The sequence below is a fragment of the Hippopotamus amphibius genome, chromosome 7 (genome assembly GCF_030028045.1).
Source record: "Hippopotamus amphibius kiboko isolate mHipAmp2 chromosome 7, mHipAmp2.hap2, whole genome shotgun sequence".
NCBI classification, from domain to species: Eukaryota; Metazoa; Chordata; class Mammalia; order Artiodactyla; family Hippopotamidae; genus Hippopotamus; species Hippopotamus amphibius.
Window position 1 is genome coordinate 73,027,182 of NC_080192.1, and position 27,964 is coordinate 73,055,145.

The 27,964-nt window shown below is 38.7% G+C and overlaps 1 protein-coding gene across 8 annotated transcripts in view; it reads left to right on the forward strand.

Annotated features, from left to right (window-relative positions):
- ANAPC1 (anaphase promoting complex subunit 1) overlaps nt 1–27,964 on the forward strand; it is a 99,103-nt gene that overhangs the window by 57,287 nt on the left and 13,852 nt on the right. For 4 of the 8 annotated variants that reach the window (XM_057741023.1, XM_057741024.1, XM_057741025.1 and 1 more), the window contains exons 35-47: nt 728–804; nt 1,342–1,432; nt 1,524–1,577; nt 2,637–2,830; nt 6,602–6,688; nt 8,596–8,713; nt 9,654–9,731; nt 10,443–10,510; nt 11,649–11,787; nt 13,519–13,605; nt 14,818–14,913; nt 16,847–17,045; nt 22,849–22,983. In XM_057741023.1, coding sequence (XP_057597006.1) covers nt 728–804; nt 1,342–1,432; nt 1,524–1,577; nt 2,637–2,830; nt 6,602–6,688; nt 8,596–8,713; nt 9,654–9,731; nt 10,443–10,510; nt 11,649–11,787; nt 13,519–13,605; nt 14,818–14,913; nt 16,847–17,045; nt 22,849–22,983 — 1,423 coding nt within the window. Of the gene's footprint in view, nt 1–727; nt 805–1,341; nt 1,433–1,523; nt 1,578–2,636; nt 2,831–6,601; nt 6,689–8,595; nt 8,714–9,653; nt 9,732–10,442; nt 10,511–11,648; nt 11,788–13,518; nt 13,606–14,004; nt 14,690–14,718; nt 14,786–14,817; nt 14,914–16,846; nt 17,046–22,848; nt 22,984–27,964 lie in introns of those variants that run through there. The other 4 variants (XM_057741026.1, XM_057741029.1, XM_057741027.1 and 1 more) reach the window with 4 other exon arrangements.

Below are 27,964 nucleotides of genomic sequence, written 5' to 3' on the forward strand. Positions count from 1 at the left end.
CCCCTGAACAGTCTTCTAAAAATAATTATAGGAATACATCTTCAGAGTTTTACATCTGTGTACTTGCATTCATAAGTTTAGAAAATATATAGCTTTATCTTTTTTTATTTGTACTTAAGTGAAAAGAGTTAAATCAGTTCTTGGTTGTTAAAATTAGATATTCTCTGTATTTTTTAAAAAAATAAATTCTTGTTCACTACTTATACTAAAAGGAAAGGGATGTGTTTCTAAACAGTAGTTACAGACTAACATATTGACAGATTAGTTTAGCTTGGGTAATTAATCTGGTAACTAATCTCACCTTTGGTAGGCAGGTAGGTTTAACACTAGAAACATTCATGAGTAAGAAGTATATGTCTCTGGTTAGAGTTCTCTCCGACTGCTTTCTTCCACTTTCCCCACTGCTTTCCCTCACCACTGCCCTAGCTCTGCTCTGTGGCCATCATCTTTGCATTTCAGTTTGGTGGCATGAAATATTACTTTGTTATTGATTCAGAATATACCTAAGTCCTTCAGTTTATATTCGTTCAGCCCTATTCAGTTATTTGGCCCATTTTAGATTTGAAATTGGATTGCATTCAATGTGATTAAAATAAAGGCCTTTGAATGAGATGGTTTGGTAAAGCTTATATGTGTATGGCCATAAGCAGTATGTTATTCTTCAAATTATTAAATACTTGTAACTTGAATGGTAATGTCCGAGTATTCTTGCTTTCTGTCTTGACAGATTATTAGAGAAAATAGTATCTCTCTCAGTGAAATTGAATTGCCGTGCTCAGAGGATTTGAATTTGGAAACCTTGTCGTAAGTCCTGAAACATGTAATACAAATTAGCTACTCTAGCATCTGTCAGATAAAGGAATTGAAATATACTGTGTAGGAGTAATACTGTCCTTGATTTTGAGTAATTATTCTGAATCCCCCATGTTTCTAAGCATTATTTATCGCATGTTCACAAGTTTGTTTTTTTGTTTAGCTCTCTATAGAGTTCTTACCCTTAAAAAACGGTATCTGAGATTTAACTATTCATCTTTTATCCTATCCATTAAAAAAAATTGGCAGTGATTATTGAAAATTATCATCTTTTGCTGCATTTGAAACAGTGCAGGCAAGAGGCAGACTTCATCAGCAAGAGCCACATGGTGCTTCCGCTGAGGAAAACAGGATGGAAATCTGTCCAGTTGATTGAGTAGAGGCACAGTTGAGCATTCCCAGAAGAGTATAAAGTATTGATAATTTAGAGAATAGGAATATTTATTATTTGTATCCCCACGTAATAGTAACAATGAATTTTAAAGCAAAACTAGGGCAGTATTTAAATTTCTTTTGATCTGTTTTCAGGCAAGCACATGTCTACATAATTGCAGGAGCTTGTCTATCCCTGGGTTTTCGATTTGCTGGCTCAGAAAACTTATCAGCATTTAACTGTTTGGTAAGAAATATCTTCGTTTACTCTGTTTTCTTTTTTTACAGAGCCTTAGTATGCTTCTTTTAACCATAAATTTTTTCTTTTGTTTTTCCAGCATAAATTTGCAAAAGATTTTATGACTTATTTGTCTGCACCCAATGCTTCTGTAGTAAGTCTTTTTTTATGATGATTCTTCTTGGGAATAAAATTAAACTTGAAGAAAACTTGGATGGGACACAGAGGGTGGGAGGGAAGCTCCAGAGGGAGGGAATATGGGGATATATGCGTAAAGATAGCTGATTCATTTTGTTGTACAGCAGAAACTAGCACAACAGTGTGAAGCAATTATACTCCAATAAAGTTCTGGGAAAAAAAAAAGAAAATTCACTGATAATCCAATTACTTATGTGTTGTCAAATATCTGTACAGTGTTTGAATTTAGAATGGGAGATTTGAAGCTTTGGCTCATCTTTGTATTTTAGTTCTGGGATATTAATTAGGTGAGGGTGTGACTGCCCTTGAAGGTACCTAATTCTTGTGACAAGAGAATGAGTAAGGAAAGCCATAACCTTCATGGCTTGTTATACTTTATGCAGCTCTCAGTACTGAATGTTGGTAACTGCTTTTTGAAAAAATTAGTACTTAGTAAAAATGCAATTGCTTTTGAAGATTGCTGCTCTGATGATAGTAAGACTGCAAGATTTTATTTCCTAGTTAAAAGAAACCCCACAGATTTAATCAACATTATTTATATTAGAAAATTGGAAGCATCAAAAAATCTAAAAGTAGTCAAAAAGTGGACTATGGTGTATCTACATTGTTATATATAGAGGAACTATCAAAATCATGTTTTGTAAGAATTTTTTATGAGTGAAGATTGCTTATAATAAAATAAAATAAAATAAAATAGATTAAAAAGCTTAAAAATACTATGTTATAGTAATATCTCTATTTCATTAAAAAGAAAATAGATACAGGGACAGATATGAAGAAAAAGAAAGCCAGAATGTTTATAGCTGTTAGTGTTCCAAGTGATTGTTTTTTCCCTTTGATACTTTATTTTCTGAATTTTCGACCTGGAGCTTAAATTTCATAATCAGGGAAAATATTTGTTTTTTCAGATTTTTTAAAGTCGTCAACATCTGTAGTCTAATGCTGGCAGCTTTAGTTTTGATAGTAAAGAAAGCGTAGCACAGCAGGGGTAGTGTGTCATCTTCTGCGTCTCCAGACAGGTCCTTACAACCTGGAGACTTGCCTGAGTGTGGTGCTGCTGTCTCTCGCCATGGTGATGGCTGGCTCGGGGAACCTGAAGGTTTTGCAGCTTTGTCGCTTCTTGCACATGAAAACAGGTGGTGAAATGAACTATGGTTTCCACTTAGCCCATCACATGGCCCTTGGACTTCTGTTTTTGGGAGGAGGAAGGTAAATGAATATGTATTTTTTTCCTCAATGAAAAGATCTCATGAGCAGGATCTTTTAAGAGTGACTTATTTTGATTTTGAAGATGCCTGAAAATTTTCGATTCTGACTAGTGGTTAGCTTATCTTTTGGCATTATTACATTTAAAAAAGGCTTCTTTATAGTTTAACCATCAGTTTGTGCCCCCCTTTGTAGAGTTACCATCCTCCCTCTAACACCCTTGGCATCACTGCATTTCTCAGAAGAGTCCGTACTCAGTGCTTCATTGCATCACCTCTCGTTCCCCACTCTTTAATGATTTTACTCTTCTACTAAATTGCCTTCTCATAATGGTCATGAACACTGTCAGTCACCAGATCCTATGACATTTCCTTAGTTTTCAACTTTTTTGCTCTCTTTCCAGCATCTGTCATTCCTGACCACCTTATCCCTTTATAAGACTTCCTTGGCTTTCAGTGATCTGTTTTGAATAAAAATACATTTACAGAAAAGTGTGCAAATCATAGGAGCATGACTCAGTGAACTACTTACAGTATGAAAATCTCTTTTGATATTACATAGATCAAGATGTAACTCAGAACATCCATCTCCAGCCCTGCTATGTTCCTCCCAGTTCACTACTACCTTACTTCTACCCAAAGATAACTGCAGTGTAGCCTTCTAATAACAGCTTTGACTGGTTTTGCCTGTTTTTGAAATTCAGATGGAATCATATGCTATGTATCCTTTTGTACTTTATTTCTTTTGCTTAACATTACTTTTGAGATTCATCCTAGTTGTGTGTAGCATTGGTTTATTCATGTTTCAGTGCTATTGAATTCCACTGTGTGGTTATACCACCGTTATTAATCTGCTCTGTTAGTGATGGATATGTTTGTTTTCTAGTTTGGGACTGTTGTGAATAACACTGTTATGAATATTCTTGTGTATATTTTTGATTCTGTTGTGTGTAGATCTATGAGTAAAACTGGGTCATAGGATTGTGTATGTATGTTCTGTTTCAGTAAATAATGCCATCAGTACCCCTAAGTGGCTTTACTATCTTACATACCTGTCAGTATCATATGAAATTCCAAGTGCTCCCTGTCCTGTCAACACCTGTTATTATTAGCCTTCTTAATTTTAGCTATCAGGTAGTAGCATCTCATTATGGTTTTAGTTTCTATTTTCCTGAATAATGGTATTTGACACCTTTTTATATCTTTAATGGCCAACTGAAAAATCTTTTGTGATGTCCAAATCTCTTGCTACCCATTTTCATGTTGGTTTATTAATTTTTAAATTTTTATTTGTGGTGTAATATGCATAACATAAAGTCTCCCATCTTAACCATTTTTAAATGTACAGTTCAGTAGTATTAGATATATTCACATTGCTGTGCAACCAATCTCCAAAATTTTTTCATTTTGCGAAACTGAATCTATACTATACCCTTTAAAAAGCTACACTTCATTTCCCCCTGCCCCCACCCCCTGGCAACCACTGTTCTACTTTCTGCTGCTGTTAATTTGACTGTTCCATATTAGTTTATCATTATGGTCCTAAGACCTTTGTCAGTTTTGTATGTTATAGTTATCTTCTCCTACTCTGTGGCTTGCCTTTTAACTCTCTTAATGTTGTCTTTTGATGAACAGAATTATTAATATTTTTCTTTCATGGTTTGTACTTTTTTGTCCTTCTGATGAAATATTTCCTTAGCCACCAGAAAGGAACATATTCTCTTATTTATCTCCTAGAAGTTTTTAGGCTTTTCCATTCACATTTGGATTTAAAATCTACCTGGAACTGATATTTCTGTGTTTTTTTCCCCCAGTTGACACCCTACTGGTATCAACAAGTTTAGCCTTTCTCTAATATTCTGTTGCACCACTTTTGTTATGAATTAAGGGTCCATATACATGTGTTTATTTCTGGGCTGTTATGTTCAATTGTCTATTTTTCTCTACTTGCACAGTACCACACTTGTCTTAATTATTGTAGTTTTATAATAAGTTTTGATATCCAGTTAGAGTAAGTCCTCCAAACTGAGATTTCTTCTTCAAAAATGTGTTTTTCTGTTCTTGGCTCTTTGCATTTTATATAAATAGTGAAATTTGTTTTTAATTTTTCCACACTAAATAATATGATAAAATATTGATTGGAATTGCATTGAGTCTATCCTTCAGTTTGGAGAAATTGAAACTGTTATAACATTGAGTCTCTCAATCTGTGAGGAATTGAAACTGTTATAACATTGAGTCTCTCAATCTGTGAGTATGGTGTATCCTTTCATTTATTTAGGTCTAGTGTATGTGACCTTGGACAACTGACATACTTTCTATAAGTCAGTAGGTTTATTTTACACTCTTAAGGCTGAATTAAACATTGGGACTCACCCTTTCAGATGTAAAAAGGTAAAGATTATTAGAAGGGTGTGCATTCATTCCCTTTGGACAGGTTTTATAGAAGTTTCTTCTAATTGTTTAAAATTAAGAATGGTTAAGAAAATATTATGAAAATTCTCATTTTATGATTTTTGCTAATTTATCTCCTTTCAAAATAAGCCCCTGCATTTATTTTATTCTCTTATTTAATCTCATCTTTTGTCATCACACACTGCATGACCCTACTTGTTCTTCTTTCATATTGAGCAGATTTTCTCCCATTCTGCTGCTGCTTTTCTAGTGATTTTTTTTAAAAATCTTTGAATGATTATGTGTGCTCTGTGACAACATTTACATTTCTCATAGCATAGTTACACCCTTTGTTCTTAATCTCAAAGTTTCTAACATTAATATCTAATGTTTATCTTTGGATTTTGGTTTTATCAAAGTGGTAGACAGAAAATGGCCTAGTCTGTGCACATATCAACATAGATTTATTTCCATATTTAAATTTTGAAATCTCTTCTTAATTAAATATATGTGTGCATGATAAATGCTAAGTTCTCACTTGATACCCTAATTATTAAAAAAAAATAAGGAAAGAGATTTGGGGATGTGTATATGTGTATCTGAATAATAAAAGGTGTATGTATATTGAATAGTGACAACAGTGGTTTTATGTGATGTTCTGAATCATTGTTATTTCAAAATATTTTTAAAAAACTAATACTTCAGACTAATCTGCCTATTTGCCATGCTGAATTTGAGCAACAGTAAAATAATTGAAGGAAAATTTCAAAAGATTTTACTAGGAGTATGTGGCCTTTGTAAATTATTGTATTGATAAGAAAAAAGAAACTATGTTTTTCAAGGAAGAATTGTTTATCCATTCATTGTAACTTTTTAATGATAGCTTTTGACTTTTATTTAGTCCAGCATTCTAAGGAAATGCTTATGCTTTACAGAAATGAAAAAGAAATGTTTGAGATATCCAATAAAAAAAAACCCTGTATGTTTAGAAGTAAGGTTTATATTTCTATAAATAGGTATATATAAAACTGGAGAAGGTAGCATACTTTACACATGAGTTTTTCAAAAATCTGTAACCTAGAATTGTACTCACGGTCTCAACTACCTTTTAGGTTAAAACTTTGCTTACTAATTCAAGTTTTAAAATTTAACATTTGTGAAAAGTCACTTCTGCTTTAAATAGTAGGTAATGTTGAAATGGCTTAAGGACTAACCATAATGTAAAATGTTCACAGTATTGACATACTTGTATTGACCAAGGTGTTATTAGTTTCATCAGTGTACCTTGCCACAATACCTCAGTCTCCTGATTCTCGAGAATGCTGTGAAAGTTTGCACAGCATGATTAATAACGTCTTTGCCTCCCGAACGTGTTTTGCAGGTACTCTTTAAGCACATCAAACTCTTCCATTGCCGCTCTCCTCTGTGCCCTCTACCCGCACTTCCCTGCTCACAGCACTGACAACCGGTGAGTCCAGTGATTTTCCTCATGTGATCTTTAAGTTCTCTAAAGGGGCAATTTGATTGCATTTTGGTCCCATGGACTCGTTTGCAATTTAGCTTTATTTTGTTCTTGAACTTAGTTATCTTCCTGGGTGAATCTTTTAAAAAGTTTCTCTTGTGAAATATGAAGCTGGAAGAGAACTTTGGGCATCTGATGACTAATCCGTCTTCGCCATTCACCAGACAGTAGAACTGCTCTAAACCCAGAAGTAGGCTGGACAAGGTTATCTTTAGGGAAAAACTCATCATACAAAAGACAGTAACTAAGAGAAGATGAATATGTTTTGGCAAAATTTTGTAATTCCAAGAGAGAAATTTGTCTGATTTAGTGGCACTGTCTGTATGAATTCTGTTTTTTCCCCTCTTTTACATGAATGCTGAGAAGTTTTGTATAATTGACAAGAGACAAGAAAAGCAAAATGCAGCAAAGAATCAGACAATCTAGAAGTGGCAGTGAGCAGTAGAACCTCAAACGTGGAGAAGCAGTCTGATAACACAAAAGCTCTGCATTTTAGAGCACAGAGAACCACCAACACTTCAATTTCCCTACAACTTTCAGGCCTTGCCAACCTCTACTGTTTGTGGAGGAAAGGAAATAAACAGCTTCTTATGTCCCAGTGACATCTAAGATGCTCCATGAGCTAAACTGAAGGCACCCCCAGCAATCTGCTCAGAGAAGGATCAAGAGAGGGAGCACTCACTGCAGTAACTAAGCCATCATTTAAAACTACAGCATAGATGTATACCCAGTAATGACAGAAAGATTGCTGTTTGACAAAAGTAGCCTGATCTGAAGTCCATACTTTAATAATAGGTGGTGCATAAGAACATTATTAAATTATGAATATTATTAAATTACTATAACCCCGACAAGTGTATTTCATTTGTCAAGTTTATGGAAGGTTTTTTTTGAGTTGTTAAAGTCAGCTATTGGTTAGGGTACAGGGAGGGCCACCCTCACATGTTGCTTGTCAGAGTGTCAGCTGTTTTAAGCAAAGCAATTTGGTGATACGTACCAGGAAGCTTTATGTAACTGACATGTATCAGTTTTTTCTGGCCTTGATTTAATTTCTAACCAGCTTTATGTAACTGACATGTATCAGTTTTTTTCTGGCCTTGATTTAATTTCTAACCAGTTTTTTTTGGGGGGGGGTAGATTTGGGTGGAAAGAAAAATAAATTTGAAGTCTCGTTTTATCCTTTTTTATGGAATCTTAAAATGTGAAAACTTTTTGCGTGTTTCAATTCTAAAATATAAATTTTAAAGTTTTAAAAAAGTTTTTGAAAACTCAGAAAAGCACACTTGCAGAAAGAAAGATATTGTCATATCTCACCCATTAATTTTTGGTGTATTATGTTCCGGGTGTGTGTGTTTATATTTGTGTACTGGGATGTACATGTAGAGGAGCTTTTCTGTCCGAGGAAAACTGTCACTCTTTCTTTCCCTCTCTCCCCTCAACCCTTAAGAAAAAAGAAAAAGAAAAAGAAAGAATTAGAAGTAAATCCCTTAGAAGGTGAAAAGAGATGCCTGTGTTGAACAGAAAAGGATATTTGAAAACTGACTTTATAAGTGATCAATTTATTACTAAATATTTTCATGTTTAGATAAGTTTTACTTCCCTATAAAACTTCTTAACTGGGAAAACTCAAGTAAAGAAGTATTGGGTCAAGGATCACGTCTATAATTTTTAAAGAGAATTTCTTCATTACTTTTTAACTGCATCTCATCCTCTCCCTTTAGGATTGCTGTCCTGGGACAGTATCACTCGGCTCTGACTTGGCTCAGCTCGTAGGCCACAGCAGATTGTAGAGCTCATGCTACCATCATCTTTTTTCTTCTTTTAAACCACCTTTCTGTGTTTTCTGTGAGCAGGTATCACCTCCAGGCTCTTCGGCACCTGTATGTGCTGGCTGCAGAACCGAGACTTCTCGTGCCCGTGGATGTGGACACAAACACACCCTGCTACGCCCTCTTAGAAGTGACCTATAAGGTAACTCTCTCCCCCTATTGTTTATTTGTAATTTTATTGCCACTCATCCATCTTTGCACCTGAAAATATTTCAAAAGTGTTGTCCTTTAGAAGATGACAATAGTGAGTTGAACTCTCATAAAAATTGAAGCTTCCAAAGTTCTTGTACACCCTGCCAGGCCATTCAGGCTCATTTGGGTGTAATATTTTAGAGACCATCAGCTGCTCTTTTATCTTTAGAGCTTGTAGTTTGAAAATGTCCCTATTAACCTTCCACAGCTGATAGTGGTGTTCTAAAAAATGAATTGTGTAAGAATGAGTCTTAGATTTGTTAGCAGAGTGCTTTAAAGCCCAAGGTTGTGTATGTGATGAGAGATCTTTGCACAGATAGATAACAAGTCATGTATCCTTCAGAAATTGTTAGGTACCTTCCATGTATCAAAACTGTGCTAGGCTCTGGGTACAAAGTTGAGATGACATTGTCATTTTCCTTAAGGAACTTTGGTCACTGGGGGAGTCAGGTGTGGATGCAGCAAGAATAGCATGTGATGATTGGAGGTTTGTGTGGGATGCAGGGGAGCAGACATGTGCTCCCGTCCAGCACTGCTGGGGGTTGGGAGGGCGTCATAGTAGAGATGCTGTCTGGGCTGAGATTTGCCAGCTGAGCCAGACACGTTGCCAGCAGAGAAGACAACGTGCAGAAATCCAGAGGCCTCACAAGGGCAGAGCTGCAGTACTGCTGGCAGGTAAAGTGCAGGGCTCAGAGTGCTGGAAGGTGGAGCTGGCTCTGCAAGGGATTGTAAACAGTAACCCTGTCAGATCTGAGTATCAGAGAGGATTTTGTGCTATTTGACAATCTGTCTGCAAACTGCAGGGAAGGGGAAGTGTAGAGTGATGTCTCTTTTTTGTACTTTTCCCTGACTATGTAGTGAATTGTGACTCTCCTTTTACATTTGTAAAGGGCACTCAGTGGTATGAACAAACCAAAGAAGAATTGATGGCTCCTACCCTTCTTCCAGAACTCCACCTGTTAAAGCAGGTGAGTAGGATGTGAGCAGGGAGATTTACCCAAGGGGTAAAGTCAACCAGAACAGCATAGCATTAAAGATAGCTAAATAAAAATCCTGTGCTTTCTCGCTATTTTATAAGAAATAGGAAAGCAGAGGAATAGAGAAGGTCTTTACTGGGGGCTCTTTACTGATGGCTGAGATGGCGTGAGAACATGATTCACTTACGTTTGTCTGGAAATGGGGCTTGTTAGCCTCTCAATGTCTCTTTCTAGTCCAGTTTATTTTTATTTTTCTAAAGATTTTATTATTTTATTTTTAACTGTTGTGGGTCTTCGTTGCTACTCGTGGGCTTTCTCTAGTTGTGGCAACTGGGGGCTACTCTTCGTTGCGGTGCTCGGGTTTCTCATCGCAGTGGCTTCTCTTGTTGCAGCGCACGGGCTTTAGGCGTGTGGGCTTTCAGTAGTTGTGGCACACAGGCTCAGTAGTTGTAGTTCCTGGGCTCTAGAGTGTAGGCTCAGTAGCTGTGGCGCACGGGCTTAGTTGCTCCACAGCCTGTGGGATCTTCCCGGCCCAGGGATCGGACCCATGTCCCCTGCATTGGCAGGTGGATTCCCAAACACTGCGCCACCAGGGAAGTCCCTAGTGCAGTTTATTTTTATTTCCACTGAGAAGCATGGGTTTCATCTTATCAAACTACACTTTCCCAACATTGGATTAACTGTTTACATTTATCTTGGCAGATTAAAGTTAAAGGCCCACGATACTGGGAACTGCTCATAGATTTAAGCAAGGGAACACAGCATTTGAAGTAAGTATATCAGATTTCTCAGATGTGTCCGTGAAGAGAATAGAAATATATGGGAAGGTATTAATTATAGATTATTATGTAGAATGTTCCTTGTCACCCTTTAATCTCACCTGGGACAATATGTAGAGTATTGAATAAAGTGGTCTATATCTTTGAGGCAGTTTGTATTAGAAAATAAGATTTTAAATTTAGAAATCCAACCCTAAATATTTATATTAATTCATTGAGAAACTTGAAGTGACTTAAATCGGGACAGTAGTGGAATTGTCTTTCGGAGCAATAAGGAAAGATTTAGTTTAAGAAAATAAGGCTGATTTTTATGTCTACAAAGGGAACTTTGTAACAGTTGGTGTTTGTCAGACCACGTCATCTGTTGCATCTCTTTACCATTCTCTTGTTAGATTGCTGTCATAAAATTGAGGTTATGGTTGATTGCTTTTGGGTGGAAGTAGTCATATGCAAGTAATTACTTTGAAGAACAGAGAGTGTTAATAATTTTACACCTCAGTTAGTGTGTAAATTAAGTCTTTAAATTCCCAGGAAGTTTAACAAGCTCATAACAGTTTTTTAGTATAGTCCTCATTTCTGTTTCTCCCAAATTATCTGTATAATAGCTGTTTTCTGTATTCTTCTGTCTTTAAATTTGCAGCATCCTTTTCTTTTTGCTGTAAACCAATCAATAGATATTTAAGGGAATATGAAGACATGTTAGATAAAATACCTCCTTTGAAGGCCACACTTGAGCAGATAGTCAGTATGCCTTCTTGTAGGGTTTTTTTTTTTTTTTGGCACACGGGCTTAGTTGCTCCGCGGCATGTGGGATCTTCCTGGAGCTGGGATCGAACCCGTGACCTCTGCATTGGCAGGCGGATTCTTAACCACTGCGCCACCTAGGAAGCCCCTCAGTATGCCTTCTTATTTAACAGGTTCCATGAATCTAGATGGCAGAGAAAAGCAGAACTTGATTGTGGCTTTTTTTATAGGGACTGATTTAGTTTAGACACAGTAAATAATTATATACCTTAGTGGAAAGTGTGAAGACTTCATCTCATGTGAACATAGTATTAGGAAACACTACATTTCCAGCCAACAGCTGCCAGTAATATCTCATATTAAATTCATTCTTGTTTTCTTTCAGGTCAATTCTTTCCAAGGATGGGGTTTTATATGTTAAGCTTAGAGCGGGTCAGCTCTCGTACAAGGAAGATCCAATGGGGTGGCAAAGTTTGTTGGCCCAGACTGTTGCTAACAGGAACTCCGAAGCTCGGGCTTTCAAGGTAAAAACTGAAGGATATTCTTGTCATGAGAAAAAAAGCTGTGTGTGATGATGGATGTTAACTAGACTTATTGTGGTGATCATTTCTCAATATATATATATATCGAATCATTATGTTGTACCACTGAAACTAATAAACTGTTATATGTCCATTATATCTCAATTTAAACCCCATCCCAAAATTGAACAATGAGAGGGAATAGGTTCAGATCCCACTAGTCTACCCAAAGCATGTACTTCTGTGATAACATTTATGGTACCATTTAGGTAGATCTGCTGTCTGCAATCACTGCAGTTTATAAAGGTAGAATGACCTTGGGCCTGTTGGCTGTTTTATGTGACAACTATTATAAAATATGGGCCGTCTTCCAGGACTCTAAGGATGATTTACACTTAGTGGCAGGGACAGTCAGAATATATCTTAACACTAAAAAAAGTTTAGCTTAATAATTAATCCTGAAATCCATTAAGATTTACTTAATACATGGCCAAAGTAAAAGGTTTTTGCAAGGTAGCATTTATTAGTTCTTATGACTGAGCCTTTATAATAGTTTCCAGGGAGTAAAGTGATGTAGCTGACATCAGTGAATTTTGTCAGTATTCAATAGGTTCTCTATGAAATACTTTCTTTTTTGCGATTTTTTTTGATGTGGAACATTCTTTTTAAAGTCTTTATTGAACTTATTACAATATTGCTTCTGCTTTATGTTTTGTTTTTTTTGGCCATGAGGCATGTGGGTCTTAGCTCCCCAACCAGGGATCAAACCCACACCCCCTTCATTGGAAGGCGAAGTCTTAACCACTGGACCACCAGGAAAGTCCCTGTGAAATACTTTTGAAGGACTTTTGGACAACATTTAACTTGAATTAGCACTATCGCTTTGATATAAACTAGGGCCCATCTCAAAGACCCTAATCCAATTTGTAAAGAAAATAGATAAGTTTAGAGTTGAGTTTGAATTGGGCAAGTATATAGAAAGTAAAAAGACATCTCCATTTCCCGCCTGCTGGGAGTTCGGAAGTAAATATAGATCTCAGTGGAAAATGGTAATACCTTCATATTCCATTTTCAGTCTTGAAACTCAAGTGATACTCCTCCTCACCCTTTCTTCCAGTTTTTTTATTGTGGTAAAATACACATAACATAAAACATACTGGCTTAACCCTTTTAAGCGTATAGTTCACTGGTACTAAGTACATTCATATTGTTGTGCTACCATCACCACCATCCATCTCCATAACTCTTTTCATCTTGCAGAACTGCAGCTCTGTGCCCGTTAACACTAACTCCCCGTTCCCCCTCTCCCCAGCCCTTGGCAACCGCCATTCTGCTCTCTCTCTCTGACTTTGCTGACTCTAATGACAGCATTTGTCTTTTTGCGAGTGGCTTATTAGAGTGATAATCTTTTTCCTTACCATTTCAGTAACAATTCTAATTTCCAGTTTGCCTCTCAGTTTGTTAAGGAAGGAGGGGGAAAGCCTGTTTTGGGTGAGTTGTGTAAGAGACACCTGTTTTGATCAGTCAATAGCTCGCGGTAGGTTGTGCAAAAAGTTTCTGAAAACTTCTCAGCAGAACAGGTTGATGAAGCTCTAGCAAGTTTTACAACCTTGGGTTTTGTGGGAACATTGTGTAAGAAAAATGAGGTAGGTCACAGGTGCACGCGTTACCATTCGAGGAGTGATGAAAACTCTTCCTTATCTCACTTACACTGGTTATTTGTTTACTTTTTAGCCTGAAACGATTTCAGCATTCACTTCTGATCCAGCACTTCTGTCATTTGCTGAATATTTCTGCAAACCAACTGTGAACATGGGTCAGGTATATATTATGTTATTTCTATCTGTGGACCACCAAAAAAATCTAAAATATCCATATCTAGCTTTGATATTGATAACATGCCTCAGGCACATTGGATGATTTTTGTTTGGCAAGTATAGATTTTTCATAGTCTAAAACTATTAAATTCAGTAACTTCCTACCTTGATAGAAGAAAACAAAATTTCTAAGACATTAGTTTTGATAGGTGATACTTTCTTATGTCCATTCTGTACTGATTCGTGTTTTCAATGTTTACGACCCTTCTCTGTTTTTACATTATTTTATTAGTTTTGTTTTCTCTTTATTTTATAATCCTTCTTTTTGTTCGTCATAAAACTGTTCTCTTCAGGATTCAGAGGGTACTTGCTGGTAGATCTTTGATTTAATCCATCATTTCAGATGGCATGGACTGGATGTAACAATTAGATGATCTGGGATTGATGGCCTGTTGCCTGCAAGTGTGTGTGGCTTTGGGAGAATTTTTCAACCTCTTTGGCATTTTCCTTATTTCTAAAAATGGGATTATAATAGAACCTACCTTACATTGTTGCTTTGAAAGTTAAGTGATATAACCTTCCTAACTCTTACTTATTGAATCTTCACTGTGTATTGGGCATTCTGCTCAGTACTCTTTATTTTTTTTTAATTTAATTCTGACCCTGAGGGTATTACAGATTATTGTTGCGGGTTTATAGATGGGGATGCTGCCGCTTAAAGCCGTCACATGCCCAAGATCACACAGCCAGTGAGGGCTGGGGCCTGCGCTTGAGACCCCAGGTCTCTGGTGAAAGCCTGTGCCTGCCCTTCACCCCAGCTGGGCTTGCTGTGCTGCTTCCCCCAAACCTATTCTGAATAGTGTTTCTCCTGCGTCTTGGTGGATGCTGGGTGCCCTTTCTGGATCCTGTTCTTGCCAGCCCAACCCAAGACATAGCTCTGTGACGTCCTATCTGCTCATTTGATCCAGCTCGCTTCATTCCTCTCCTCCACAGCACTTGTAGCTTTAACTGTCCCATGGGACTTAATTTTGGGTATATTTTATTGGTGTTTGACATTGCATGCACTTTGATTTTTTAAAGACGTAGCCATTTTATCCTTTTCTATCATTCACTGCAGAACTTAAGAATGGACCATAGTAGTTGCTATACAGTTGTTTTTTGAGTTGATTTTGGAATATACATTGATGTGCTACAGAAAGATTCTGACTTTCCACAGAAACAGGAAATTCTGGATCTCTTTTCTTCAGTACTCTATGAATGTGTGACTCAGGAGACCCCAGAGATGTTACCTGCATACATAGCAATGGATCAGGTATGGTTCAAAAAACCTATTCCAATTCTGATGAGATTTATCCTGTATTTCAGATAACATACAAACAATAAGGTGAGGGTCCCTCATGTCCATCTTTTTAGTTTCTCATTTGCTTTTAGAATTTCAAAAAGGGAATCCCTGTCGAAGTTGAAAGCTCTGTATATACCAAAAGCTTAGAGTTTATGATGAGAAATGGGCTTACTCCAAGGGTTCCCACTCTCCTCTGGCCTCTTCCTCTGACAAGAAGAGGAAGAGCACATTCCCTCCCTTTCTCCCCTAGCATCCTCCTGTGGTCTCTTCCTCCTGACAAAGCCTCTTCATGGAAGAGGTGATGCAAGTGAGCAGTAAGTGAACAAACAGTGCTCTGGTGATGGCAATAGTGTGCAGTTACACCTGCGTGATTCAGCTCACAGAGGTTACAGCATCAGCATGTGGGGATTTAGGGAGCTGGAGTTCATTTTTAAATTTCTTTCGTGTTATTGCTGTTTTAAAAGAACCTAAAGGATCGGACTGATTTATTAACTTTAGGTTATTAGTAATATATACGGCTTTTTTAATAGTGTCATATCTTTCGGACTCAAATTTGCAGTTAAACTAAGCCAGTAGCTTTCTAACTTGGCTAAAATTTATCTGGGAAATCTTAACAATTCAGATCCTCAAGTCCCATTCTATAGCTACTGAGTTAGCATTTCTGAGGTGAAGTCCAGGATCTGTAGTTTTAAACAGCTCTTTGAGTGGCTATGATAGTGAGTTCACAGATAAGAATTTGGAACTCAATGTCTAAAGTCAAAGGAAGTGGGACTTCCCTGGTGACGCAGTGCTTAAGAATCCGCCTGCCAATACAGGGGACGTGGGTTTGATCCCTGGTCTGGGAGGATCCCACATGCCACGGAGCAACTAAGCCTGCCTGCCACAACTACTGAGCCTGCGTGCTGCAATTATTGAAGCCCATGTGCCTGGAGCCTGTGCTTCGCAACAAGAGAAGCCACCGCAACGAGAAGCCCTCCACTGCAACGAAGAGTAGCCCCCACTCACCACAACTAGAGAAAGCCTGCGTGCAGCAATGAAGACCCAATGCAGCCAAAAATAAATAAATAAATAAATAAATAAATAAATAAATTAAAAGAAATTAAAAAAAAGTCAAAGGAAGTAATCACTAATGGGAAAATAATCTCCACTGAAAAACTGAGTGGGAAAATGCAGGAGATAATTCCCAAAAACCCATGTTAAGCAACATTCTTAATTAAAAGGCCAGTGTAACCACGTAGGCCTAGAATGCCATTATTATGGCATTACCTATGTATTACCTATCCACTTTTTTTGGTTGGTAAATATATGATGTCTATACTGGTACTGCTTCTCACAATGTGTTTCTATACAGCAGCCAAGTAATGAGTTGTATTTTTCAGTTGCTGGTTAAGAGTGAGTTCTCTTTTTACACTCTTCATCCCTTCGCAGTCATGGGCAGGTATCTATAGAACATCCCTTCTGGTTGCAGCTGTGGTGACTTTACAGATGGGTCCCAGGAACAACATTATCAATAATATTGCTTTTGCCTTCTGACCTCTGGGATCCCTGGCCTGATCCCGGCCATGTCATTGTACCCAGCCTGGATTTCCCACAGGTGACTAGCTATAGACTTATTGGGTCTTCGTTTTTCAGAGCCATTGAGCGAAGAACGAGCTCATTTGCCTTTGCTGTTTTTTACCTGAAAGCTGTTTGTGTTCATCTTGAACAGAGTGGGCTGTGTATCCAAACCCAGTAAAGGGCTCCTCTGTGGGGTAGACCGTATCAAAACACAGAATGGGTTCCCCTCTGCCCTTTACTGATCGTGTGGGCCATATTGAAAAAATACCTTAGTATACAGCTTTGAGGAAGTGACAGAGCATCTTCATTCTTTCAAGTGGATTGCTGTTCCTCTTTTCTCTGTAAGGCTGTAAGAAGACTGGGAAGAAGCGAAATGTCCGAGACATCTGAACTTTGGCAGATAAAGTTGGTGTTAGAGTTTTTCAGCTCCAGAAGCCATCAGGAGCGGCTGCAGAACCACCCTAAGCGAGGACTCTTTATGAACTCGGAATTCCTCCCTGTTGTCAAATGCACCATTGATAATACTCTGGACCAGTGGCTACAAGGTAATAACAGCATTGCATCCCTTGTGCTTTTAAGCTACACTGGGGCTCAGGTGTTTCTGTTTTACCCTTTTTTTTCATTGGAAAGCAAGATAAGTCTGAGTATAATCTTGAATGGCTGTAGATGTAATGTTTCCAGGTAGGTGAATTACACTCTGATTATCTACTTTAACTTCTTTAACAAATATATTTAACTCTTCTTTATAAGCCATGGAAAGAATATATGTGTAGCATTTTAAATACCACTTGACACTTAGGAACTTGTTTTATTTTTTTCTATCATCAGATCATGTTTCTTTCCAGTGCCTTTCTCTTCTGTTCCTTAGGGGTGTGGCCTGTCACCTACCTGAGGCCCTTTTTTTTTTGCCTCCACCCTGTATACACTGAAAACTTGATGTGGACTTAGAGTGAATGCTTGTTTTACCAGTTCTGTGAGTCAGTCAATGAGGACCTGGGACATATGTAACTGGCTTTCTGTCAGTGGCAGCATTGCCTTGTGATTGCGGGGAGATTGTGAAGTTACTCCTGGCAGTGTAAAAGTAATCATGGGGGCCAAGTGATGGGGCCTTTTGGTATTTGGAAAGCGGTCTGATGTGTGATACATGCCTGAAAGTGATTTTTAGTAGCTAACCCCTTGATCTTTTCATTCTTTTCAGTTCTAATGCTTCTAGTATGTATCTGACAGCAACTTGCTTTGAGTAAATAGTAACTCTAGTAACTAATCAGTAGTAACGGTTCCTAATTCTGTAAATTTGTTAGTAACCGGTAGAACCTAGGAATTTGAATACAATTATGTTTAAAGCTATCTGCTTGTACCACTACAACTGGCTGAGGCGCCTCTGCCTGCCCCGCCCCCAGCCCCGGGGTGACTCAGTTCTCCCAGGTCCCAGCTACTCTTGCTTTTTCTGTATTTTATTTAGACAAGAGATGGGAATGAGGGGGCGGTGGAAGAAGGGTTGAGAATGTTAGTTTGAGCCTGTCTTCACTCAGCTTTGGAGCCGTGGTGGGCTCTGCCCAGTCGCTGGAGGTTGAGGTCAAACAGGTGCAAGGGAGGAGGATGAGGGATGCCCACTAGAAAGAGGGGAGAGCCTGCTGGAGCCCCTCCCCAGAGGAGGGAGGTGAGAGGGTGTGTGGGGGTGGGGCAGGGGTTTCTGGCAAACATGAGGGAGCCCCTTGCCTCCCTATTTCTCATCTGCACCCTTCTGTCCTCCCAAATTAATATGCTATTTGTTTCTTTAAAAAAAAATTCTGAAAAAATTTAGTTGTAAACCAGATTGTGAGTGATATATATGGAAAACAGCAATGTCAGACTTCCAGTGTTTAACACCTGCATGTGTGCTACTGTTTCCTCTTGGGATTTGAAAGGTCATGCAGTTTCACAGTTTCTAAAAATACGATAATCATTTTGTTCTCATGTTTGGGAAAAAATACATGTTATTTTATAGATGTTGATGTTCTTTTTTTCAGTCAATTTAGCATTTGATCACCCATAGCAGACCCTTGCTGTTGATAAGAAATAAGTCCTTAAACCTTTGCAGATTCTCTGATTTGCATGTTTTGTATAATGTCATGAAGCTTTGGCAGTGACTAGGGCTTTCTCTAAAACAGTGCCCTGAATTGTTTTCTCCTCACCGCTCTTTAGGGCATTTGGTGGCTTACAGCATTATCCTGAGCCTTCACCAGGCTTGACTTGCCGCTCTGATTGCCAAAAACGTGTATTTATTTTTTTATTTACAAAGAACTATCACTTTGAAGAAAACTTAAGTATATGGCCTCCTCTCACAGATGCTGTTAGTGTTGGGGCAGAGAACAGTAAATTAAATGACAGTGCAGAGGCTGTGCGGCAGCACTGGAAAATGTCATTCGTATTTGTGTCTCAGTAAAGTCACAGAGGCATCTGTGGACTTTTTAAGGTCTCTCACTGGTAACCCAACTACAGCCATGAAGTCTGAAAATGCAGCACATTGATCATATTGTGTACACGTTTCGTGATTTATCTCCTCAATTAGATTTTAATCTTGAGCAAAGAAAATGGGTTTAAAGTTTAAGAACTTAAAAAGTTTTCTTTTACATTGTATTATGGAAAATTTATAGCATAATGCAAAATAAACAGAATAGTGTAATAAACCCCATCATTCAGCTTCAGCAGTATCAACATTCTGCCATTCTTTGCTATCATCTGTACCTTCACCCATTACCATGCTCAGTTATTTTCCAAATTATGCCATTTTACATTCCTGCCAGTAGTGGGATGCAGTGCAAATTTTGGCATTGTCAGTCTGTAGTTTTAGACAGTCTACTAAATATGTAGTGGTGTCCCATTGTAGTTTTAATTTGCATTTCCCTGGTAACTCAGCATGTTAATTATTTTTGCATTTGTTTATTTGTTATTCATATACCCTTTGCAGAGTGTCTTTTCAAGCAAGCCTTTACCCATTTTTTAAATTGGCTGTCTTTTGATTATTGGGTTGTAGGAGTTTTTACATTCTGGCTGCAAGTTCTTTGTCAGGTATGTTTTGCAGATATGTTCTCCTACTTTATGCCTGGCCTATTTTCTTCAGAGTGTTTTTGATAAACGGAAAGTTTTAAATTTTGATGAAGTCAAATTTATCAGTTTGTTTTAGCGTTATTGCTTTCTGAGTGCTAAAAAATCTTTCCTACTCCAGGTCGTGAAGAATTTCTTTTAAAAGTTTTCTGTTAAAAGCTTTACAGTTGTATTTTTTATATTTAGATCTATGATTCATCTCAAACTAATTTTTTATGCGGTGTGAGGTAGGAGTTGTCCTTTTTCTTTTTTTTAACTTTAAATATGCATATCTAGCTGTTCCAGGACCATTTGTGCAAAAGACTTTTCTTGTTGAATAGCTTTGGGGCCTTGGTTGAAAATCAGTGGACTCTGTAAGTGTGAGTCTGTTTCTGGATTCAGTTCTCTACCATTGATCTGTTTGTCTGTCTTTATGCCAGTACTACATTTTCCTAACTACTGTACGTTTAGAGTAAATTTTGAAATTTTGTAGTGTAAGTCTTCCTGCTAAAGCAGTGTTGAGGGAAATTTATAGTGCTAAATGTTCACAGTAAGGAAAGCCTCAAATCACTAATCTAAGTTCTTACTTCAAGAAATTAGAGGGGGGCGGGGGGTGAAGGGGAAGCTGAGATGAAGTGAGAGAGTAGCATAGACATATACATACTACCAACTGTAAAATAGATAGCCAGTGGGAAGTTGCTGTATAACAAAGGGAGTTCAGCTCCATGATGGATGCCTTGGAGGATTGGGACGGGGAGGGTGGGGGGGAGTCAAGGGAGGGAGGGGAGGGAGGGTGGGGGGGAGTCAAGGGAGGGAGGGGAGGGAGGGTGGGGGGGAGTCGAGGGAGGGAGGGGAGGGAGGGTGGGGGGGAGTCGAGGGAGGGAGGGGATACGGGGATGTGTGTATAAATACAGATGATTGACCTTGGTGTACCTCAAAAACTGGTACAAGAGTGTAAAGCAATTATATTCCAAAAAAAAAAAAAAAGAAATTAGAAAAAGAAAAGCAAAATAAATCCAAAGCAAGCATAGAAGAGCAGAAAGCAATGAAATTGAAAACAGAAAAACAATAGAGAAAATCAGTGAAACAAAAAGGAGTGAGAAAGTCATTGAGGAGGAACTTTCTCTCCTCCCTCTCAAGATAAGCTGTCAGATGCCAGTCAAGAATCAGATGTATCCCTGAGACCAAGACATGACTGAAGTCCCCTAGAGCTTAGCTGCAACCCTGGGTGGAAGAGAAGATGTTGTATTAACTTAAGATATGATGTCTGTATACCTGGAAAATGACTAAAGTTAAGGATTTGGGGTGTGTGAGTGTGTGTTTGCCACTAGGCAGAAGGACAGCTTAAAAAAATAGCCGGGTTTCTTCTTGTCTTCATCACCCCTGCCACCAGACTAACATCCTCATGTCAGGTTCAGTGGACTCCTGGTAGTGTTCCTGTCGCCCAGTGCCAGCTTGTTCTTATGGAAACAGACCTCCCTTGACTTTTGTGACAGCACACTTTCACACTTTTCCAATTCTTTTTCTTTTTTTTTAAAAACCTCTGACCATTCTTTCTCAGTTTCATCACTATTTCACTGTCATTCCTTCGTTGCCTTTCTGGAAGTCATCCTTGCCCCTTCCTCTCCCTCCCTCTCCTCTCTACTGTGGTAGCGAACCCATTACCATATCCTTTCAATCCTAACTCTTAAATCTCTTTTAAATCTGTCTACATTTTGCCACTTCTGTCGTAGAACAAACCCTGATTATTTCTCACCTGGAGGACTGTTGAGGCCTCCTGCAGTCTTTCTGCGTTTTATTCTCATCACTCTCTCACCATCTCTAGTCAACTGACAGTTGTCTTTCAAAGAGTAAACAGGTCCAATACTCCTGCTTAAAACCTTGCAAAGGCTGCCACTCAGTGGTGAAAAAAATCTTTATTGTGTGGCCACCAGGCCCTGCATGACCAGCAGGGCCTCTGTCTCCCTCTATAGCCTCTTTTTGCACCACTTGCTCCTCACTAACTGCACTCAGGCACCCTGGTCCCTTCTACTTCCCTGAAAGCTCAGAGCTCCTTCTCACCATGGGACTGTTGAATGTGCTGCTTCCGCTCCCTTTCCTCTCTTTCTTTGCCTGCCCAACTCATACACATTTTTGCAGCCTGTATTTAAATGCCCTTTCCTCGCAGGCCTTCTAAGACCACCCTGCCTCAGGCAGCTTTCCTGCCGTCTTTATTTCTCTCTCTCTCTCTCAACCTTTTTCTCTGCATCAAAATGCCTTTCTTACTTTCTGCAAGTAAGAGAAGACCTGACTCAAACAATAGGACACATATAAACTTATGTGATTGGAAGTCCACAGTTAGGGCAGGCTGAAGGGACATCTTAGTCCAGTGGGGCTGGCTCCATTTCTCTGAGTTTCCATCAGTGACACTCTGTGCCATGGCTTTATCCTCAGCTTACTTTTTCTGATGGCAATAAACTGCTGTAACAGTTCCTTACCTCAGGCTCAGCTGAAGAATAGAGTTGCTTCTAGGAGCTTTGCCTTAAGGCATGAGGAAATTTGTTTCCGGGAAGCGTCTAACAACGATGTTGTCAAGCATCTCCTCGTGTCTCTGGCTTGAAGTGGAGCTCATGCGCGTTCCTTGATCAGTCCCTGGGGCGCAGTGTCTCTATATGAATGGCTTGGGTCTGCCTGTCCCTGAACCAGTCACGGTGTCAGGGGAATGAGATTGCCTTGATCGGCCCAGATGAGTGCTTCTCATGGTGTGGTCTCTGGAGCAGCAGCAGCGGGATCACTTGGGAGCTTGTTAGAAATGCAGTTTTTCTGGCCCCATCCAAGAAATTGTGGGGGTGGGGCCTACCCATCTGTGTTTTAATCAGTCCTCCAGGTGATTTTTGGTGCCTGTTGAAGTTTAAGAACCTCTGGCCAAGACTAATCAGGATCCAGTCCTGGAGCTGCAGTCAGTCCCCTGAAATGTGACAGTGGAGGGGAGGGTGGTAGAATGGGTGTTTGGGGAGGCGACTGTGGCGGCCACTGCACCTCCATGGCACTCATCATAATTTGTGATTAGCGTTTGTTTGCATCATGAGGTATGTACTATCCCTATCCCCCACAACATTCTAAACTCTGTAGTGACGGGCATTCTGGTTTACCACGGTAGCCTTAATGCCCAGCATAGGAACTGTCTGATATATGGTAAGTGCTCAGTGAGTTCTTCATGAGAAAATAATAAAAAGAAGGCGTTCCTTGTGCCTCTCAGTTATGTAATCAGTTGGTTCTGTTCCACGTGTGCTTCTCTCACAGCTGGAGGTGACGGGTGTGTGCACTCCTACCTCAACGGGCAGCCCTGTGAGGGATCCCAGCTGAGCATGCTGGCCTGTTTCCTCGTCTATCACTCAGTGCCAGCCCTGCGGCACCTGCCATCTATAGGACTAGAAGGTAATTGCACATCTCCGTCCTCTTTTCAGTACCTGTATTGCCCACTGATGGGTTTAGTTTCTTGTTAGGAGGCATTTCTACTGAGTTATTTTCTCTAGTTAGGTTTTTGGCTTCATTCATGTTTGGGTGTTATTGTTGAGAATTTTTCCTGGGGAAAAAAAACCCAAAAAACCCCAGACTCTCTGAATTTTACACATGCATAAACATGTATTTACATTCAGAAGAGGATGGATTCTTCACAGGGCCCCAAATACCAGTATATACTAATAAACTAAATGTTCATATTCTTTTTCTTTGTTATTTTTCTTTATTTCCTGGGTTTTCAGTTTGGATTTTTTAAAAGCACATAATATTAATTTCTAATATTATAAAGCTTTGAAGTGAGTAGGTGCTTAATTTTGTATGTATTGATATTTGAATATTTTCATAAAGAGAGTTTGAAATTTTAGCAGCTGACTGTATTTTTCAGAATATGGAATCAGATACAGAATTTGTCTGTTTAATTAATTAATTATTTATTTATTTTTATTTATTGGCTGCCTTGGGTCTTCGTTGCTGCACACGGGCTCTCTCTAGTTGCTGTGAGGGGGGGCTACTCTTCATTGTGGTGCGCAGGCTCCTCATTGTAGTGGCTTCTCTTGTTGTGGAGCCCGGGCCCTAGGCACATGGGCTTCAATAGTTGTGGTACATGGGCTCAGTAGTTGTGGCTTACGGGCTCTAGAGCACAGGCTCAATAGTTGTGGCGCACGGGCTTAGTTGCTCTGTGGCATGTGGAATCTTCCCAGGGCAGGGCTCGAATCCGTGTCCCCTGCATTGGCAGGCGGATTCTTTACCACTGCGCCACCTAGGAAGTCCTGTCTGTTTAATCCTTTAAATGTAAAATTTAGTATTACTAATTTATAGCTGTTTTGAAAACCTCAGATAAAAATGCACTAGAGACTTCTATTGTAGTCATGGCCACGATGGAATTGCTTAAATTAGACTTACTCTCCCACAAAAGCAAATAGAAAGGTGGACAAACTACATAAAGTTTCAAGGAATTGGTGGCAACCATGCTGGTTGGACTTGATTGAGGGACACGAATTCCTAAGAGAAGGAGAGCATTTGAGGAGCTCCATATTTACTCTGGCTTTCTCCCAAAGGCATTTATCAATTCATTGCAAGAAGTAGAGTCCTAGCAAAAAACAGCAGTGCTACTGGGCAGAGGAGCCAGAGGTTGGATTAATGATTGCCCAGGCCTAGAACTTGAGGCGCAAAATCCCAGATAGGAGAGAACAATGGGGATAATAAATCTAAAACTTGGATGCACTCTTCCCTTGAGGCAGCTACCAAATCTTAACCTACACATACACAGGATAAAACTTGAAGAAATCTAGCAGAAACCAGGAGGCTGAAAATGTGAGCAACAATTGCAGCAGCAGCATAGTGCCAAGGAGACAAGGGGTGGTGCCTAAGGCCTGCCAAGGTGGAGTGGCTCTAGTCAGCATCCCAGCCATTCAGATGAAGCAGTAGCAGGGCCATGCCCTAGGAGTAAAGGTAAAATTGAAACAAACCAGACCTAAAATTAGCCCAGGGCAGAATTGAGGAGGTTTGCTTGCATGCTGTCTCCCTGATAGAAGAAAAATTAACCTTGATAAGAGGAAGAAAATATGTCAAACTTCTACAACTTTTAATTCATAGTATCATTGTTGAATAATTAAAAAAAAAGACATAATGGGAAAAAAACATAATAAAAATAGACTTTATGTGATCCAGATATTGGAGTTATCAGACTTAGATAACTCCAGTATTTGGAGTTACTGTGGCTAGTAACTATGACTAATATTTCCAAGAAAATGGAGGAAAAGATAAAGAATTTCACTAGAAATCTGGAATCAGTGAGTTTAATGGAAATTCTAAAACTGAAAAATATAACTAAAATTAAGAATTCAGTATGTAGGGAATTCCCTCACAGTCCAATGGTTAGGACTCCATGCCTCCATTGCCTGGGGCCTGGGTTTGATCCCTGGTTGGGAAACTAAGAACCTGCAAGCTGTGTGGGCATGGAAAAAAGAAAATTGATATGTATATTAATTAGCATATTAGATACAGCAGGTAAATGAACTGGAAGACAGGTGTGTAGAAAATAAACAGCTTGAAGCACACAGAGAAAAATGAGTGGAAAATTCAGGAAAGACAGTTGAAACATGTGGAACACAGTGAAGAAGTCAAACATGCATGTAGTTGAGATCCCAGACTATGAGGAGAGAGAAAATGAGATAGAAGCAATATTTAAAGAGTCTGAGGCTAAGAATTTTGAAAAATGGATGATGGACATCAACCTACAGTGACCCCTAAGCAAGGTAAATACAAAGAAAACCACACCTAGTTGCATAATAGTCAAACTGCTAAAAATAAAAGATGAAAAAATTTTAAAGCATAGACTTCCTTTTTCATCCAGGATGGAGTAACAGAGATCTAATTTACTATCCTGCCTGAAATAAAATGAAACAAAACAAAACAGAAAAACAACAAACAAAACTGGACACTGTGTATGAAACAATAGCTTTTGAGGCGTATATCAGGCAGTGAAGAAGAGTGATCCCTGAGAGATGAGAAACGAATGAGATAAGCCCTGTAATTGCCCCAGCTAACAGCCTTGAGAGTTTCCAGACTGTGGGGGAGGGAGAGGGAACCCGGGAAGAGCTTGAAAGACTCCTTCAGTTGAGGTGATGGAGCTGAGAATATAGGGAGCCAAAGGAGCTAGATTTTATATGATGGAGTGCCAGAAAGGGGAGAGCTACTCACAGAGAATTCCAGACATCTGCAGAGGGTCCCCCTCAAATATCAGAAGAGTCCTTACTAATCAGCACATGCATGTGAAGAAATTTCCTAAGGCTGAGGGAAGAACTGTCCAACTGAATTAGAGGGCATAGTACCAGTTTGCACAGGTTTAGGAACAGTATCTGTTTCCACAGCTTCATAATTCAGAGGGCTGTACTCAGGATGGTCTTGCCTCAATAATGGGAAATATTTAGCCCTAGGCTAAACAGAGTTCTGGTCCCACCTAAAACATCTTAAAAGCATGGCACAAAAAGATCAAACTGCTTTTTCAAGTATTATAACTATGTTCTGGAGCAAAGCTCAAGAATACAGAAATACAAAAATATCTGGCACCCAGCAAGGTAAAATTTATGATGTCTGGCATACAAAGAAACAAGAAAATACAGCCTATAACGAAGGAGGTGAGAAATCACTTACAACTGACCTGGAATGGACATGGATTTTAGTTAGCAGAGAAGGACATTAAAACAATTTTTATAACTCTATTCCATATAACCCTATTCCATAGCTCAAAACATTAAGAAATATAGAAATATAAAAAGAATCTAATTGAGCTTTTAGAGATGAAGACTATAATTATGAGGAGAAAAATACACTGGGATTAATAGCAAATTAGACATTGCAGAATAAAAAAAAATTAGGGAGTTTGAAGACAGCATTAGAAACTATCCAAAATGAAATGCAAAAAGAAAAAAGTATTAAAAAAAAGAAAGGAACAGAGCATTAAAAATGGAGTAAGCTCTGGGACTTAAAGGACCCAATTTACATGAGATTGGAGTCCCTGAAGAAGAGAAAAATGGGGGAAAGGGACAGAAAAAAATACTTGAAGAAATAATGGCTAGAAAATTTCCAAGTCTGATGAAAACTGTAAGTCCACAGATTCAAGAAGTTCAATGACTCCCAAGCCTGAGAAACGTGAAGAAAGTTACACCAAGGCACATAACCAAATTGCCCAAAGCTAATGATAAAAAGTCTTAAAAGCAGCCAGAGAAAAAAGATATGTTACAGAGAAACAAAAATAAGGGTGATAGCATATTTCTCACACGAAACAATGCAAGTGATAAATTAGTGGAGTAACATCTGTAAACAACTCAAAGGAAAAACCCCATCTAGTTAGAATTTTATACCCGGCAAAAATATCTTTCAAAAAAAAAAAAAAAAAAGAAAAAGAAAAGACTGTGAAATAAAGCCTTTTTCAGAGACACAAAAACAGCAGCAGACCCACACTACTGGAAATGTTATAGTAAGTCCTTTAGGCAGAAAGAAAATAATATCAGATGGAAATATGGATCTACACAAAGGAATGAAGAGCATTGGAAATGGTAATTACGGGATATATACATAAGGTTCGTTTCTTTTAAAAATAATTTTTAAAGAGAATTGACATAAAAATAATAACAGTGTACTATGGGGTTTATAAACTCTGAAAAGTAAAATGTATGACAATAATAGCTCAAAGACAAGGCGGGGAGAAATGGAAGTACCGCCGTAAGGCTCTTATGCTATCTGTGAAGAGGTGTAATCTCTCTGGAAGGTAATCTGTGATAAAGATGATACTATAAATCATAAAGCCATCACTAAAATAAGAAAACAGAGTTAAAGCTATTAAGCAGCAAAGGAGCTATAGTGGAATCATAAAGAGTACTCAGTCCAAGAGAGAGGAAAAGGGAAAACAGAGAACAGACAGAGGAAATAGAAAACAAATAGCAAGATGATACATTTAAACCTAACCATAGTGATAGCCACATTAAGTCTAAATGGTCTGGGGACTTCCCTGGTGGTCCCGTGGTTAGGACTCCATACTTCCGCTGTGGGGGGTGCAGATTCGATCCCTGGTCAGGAAACTAAGATCCCGCATGCTGTGCGGTGCAGCCGGGAAAAAAAAAAGTCTGAATGGTCTGTTAGATTCTATAGTGTATCAGAACATTGGAGATGTTTTCATAGCTTGTATGTATTTTGTTCTCTGTCCTTGAGTTTTGCAAGGTCTTGGGAACACCATGGAGTAACAATTAAATAGGAAATTTGTCTTAATTCCTGTTGAGGTTTATTAAACACATTTAATTCACAGATTACTGGCAGAGCCAATAAAAGGAAATACTTAGGAGAAATAGTTGCTTTCTTCATATTCTGTGCAGTGTTACAACTCCTCCTTGTGTTA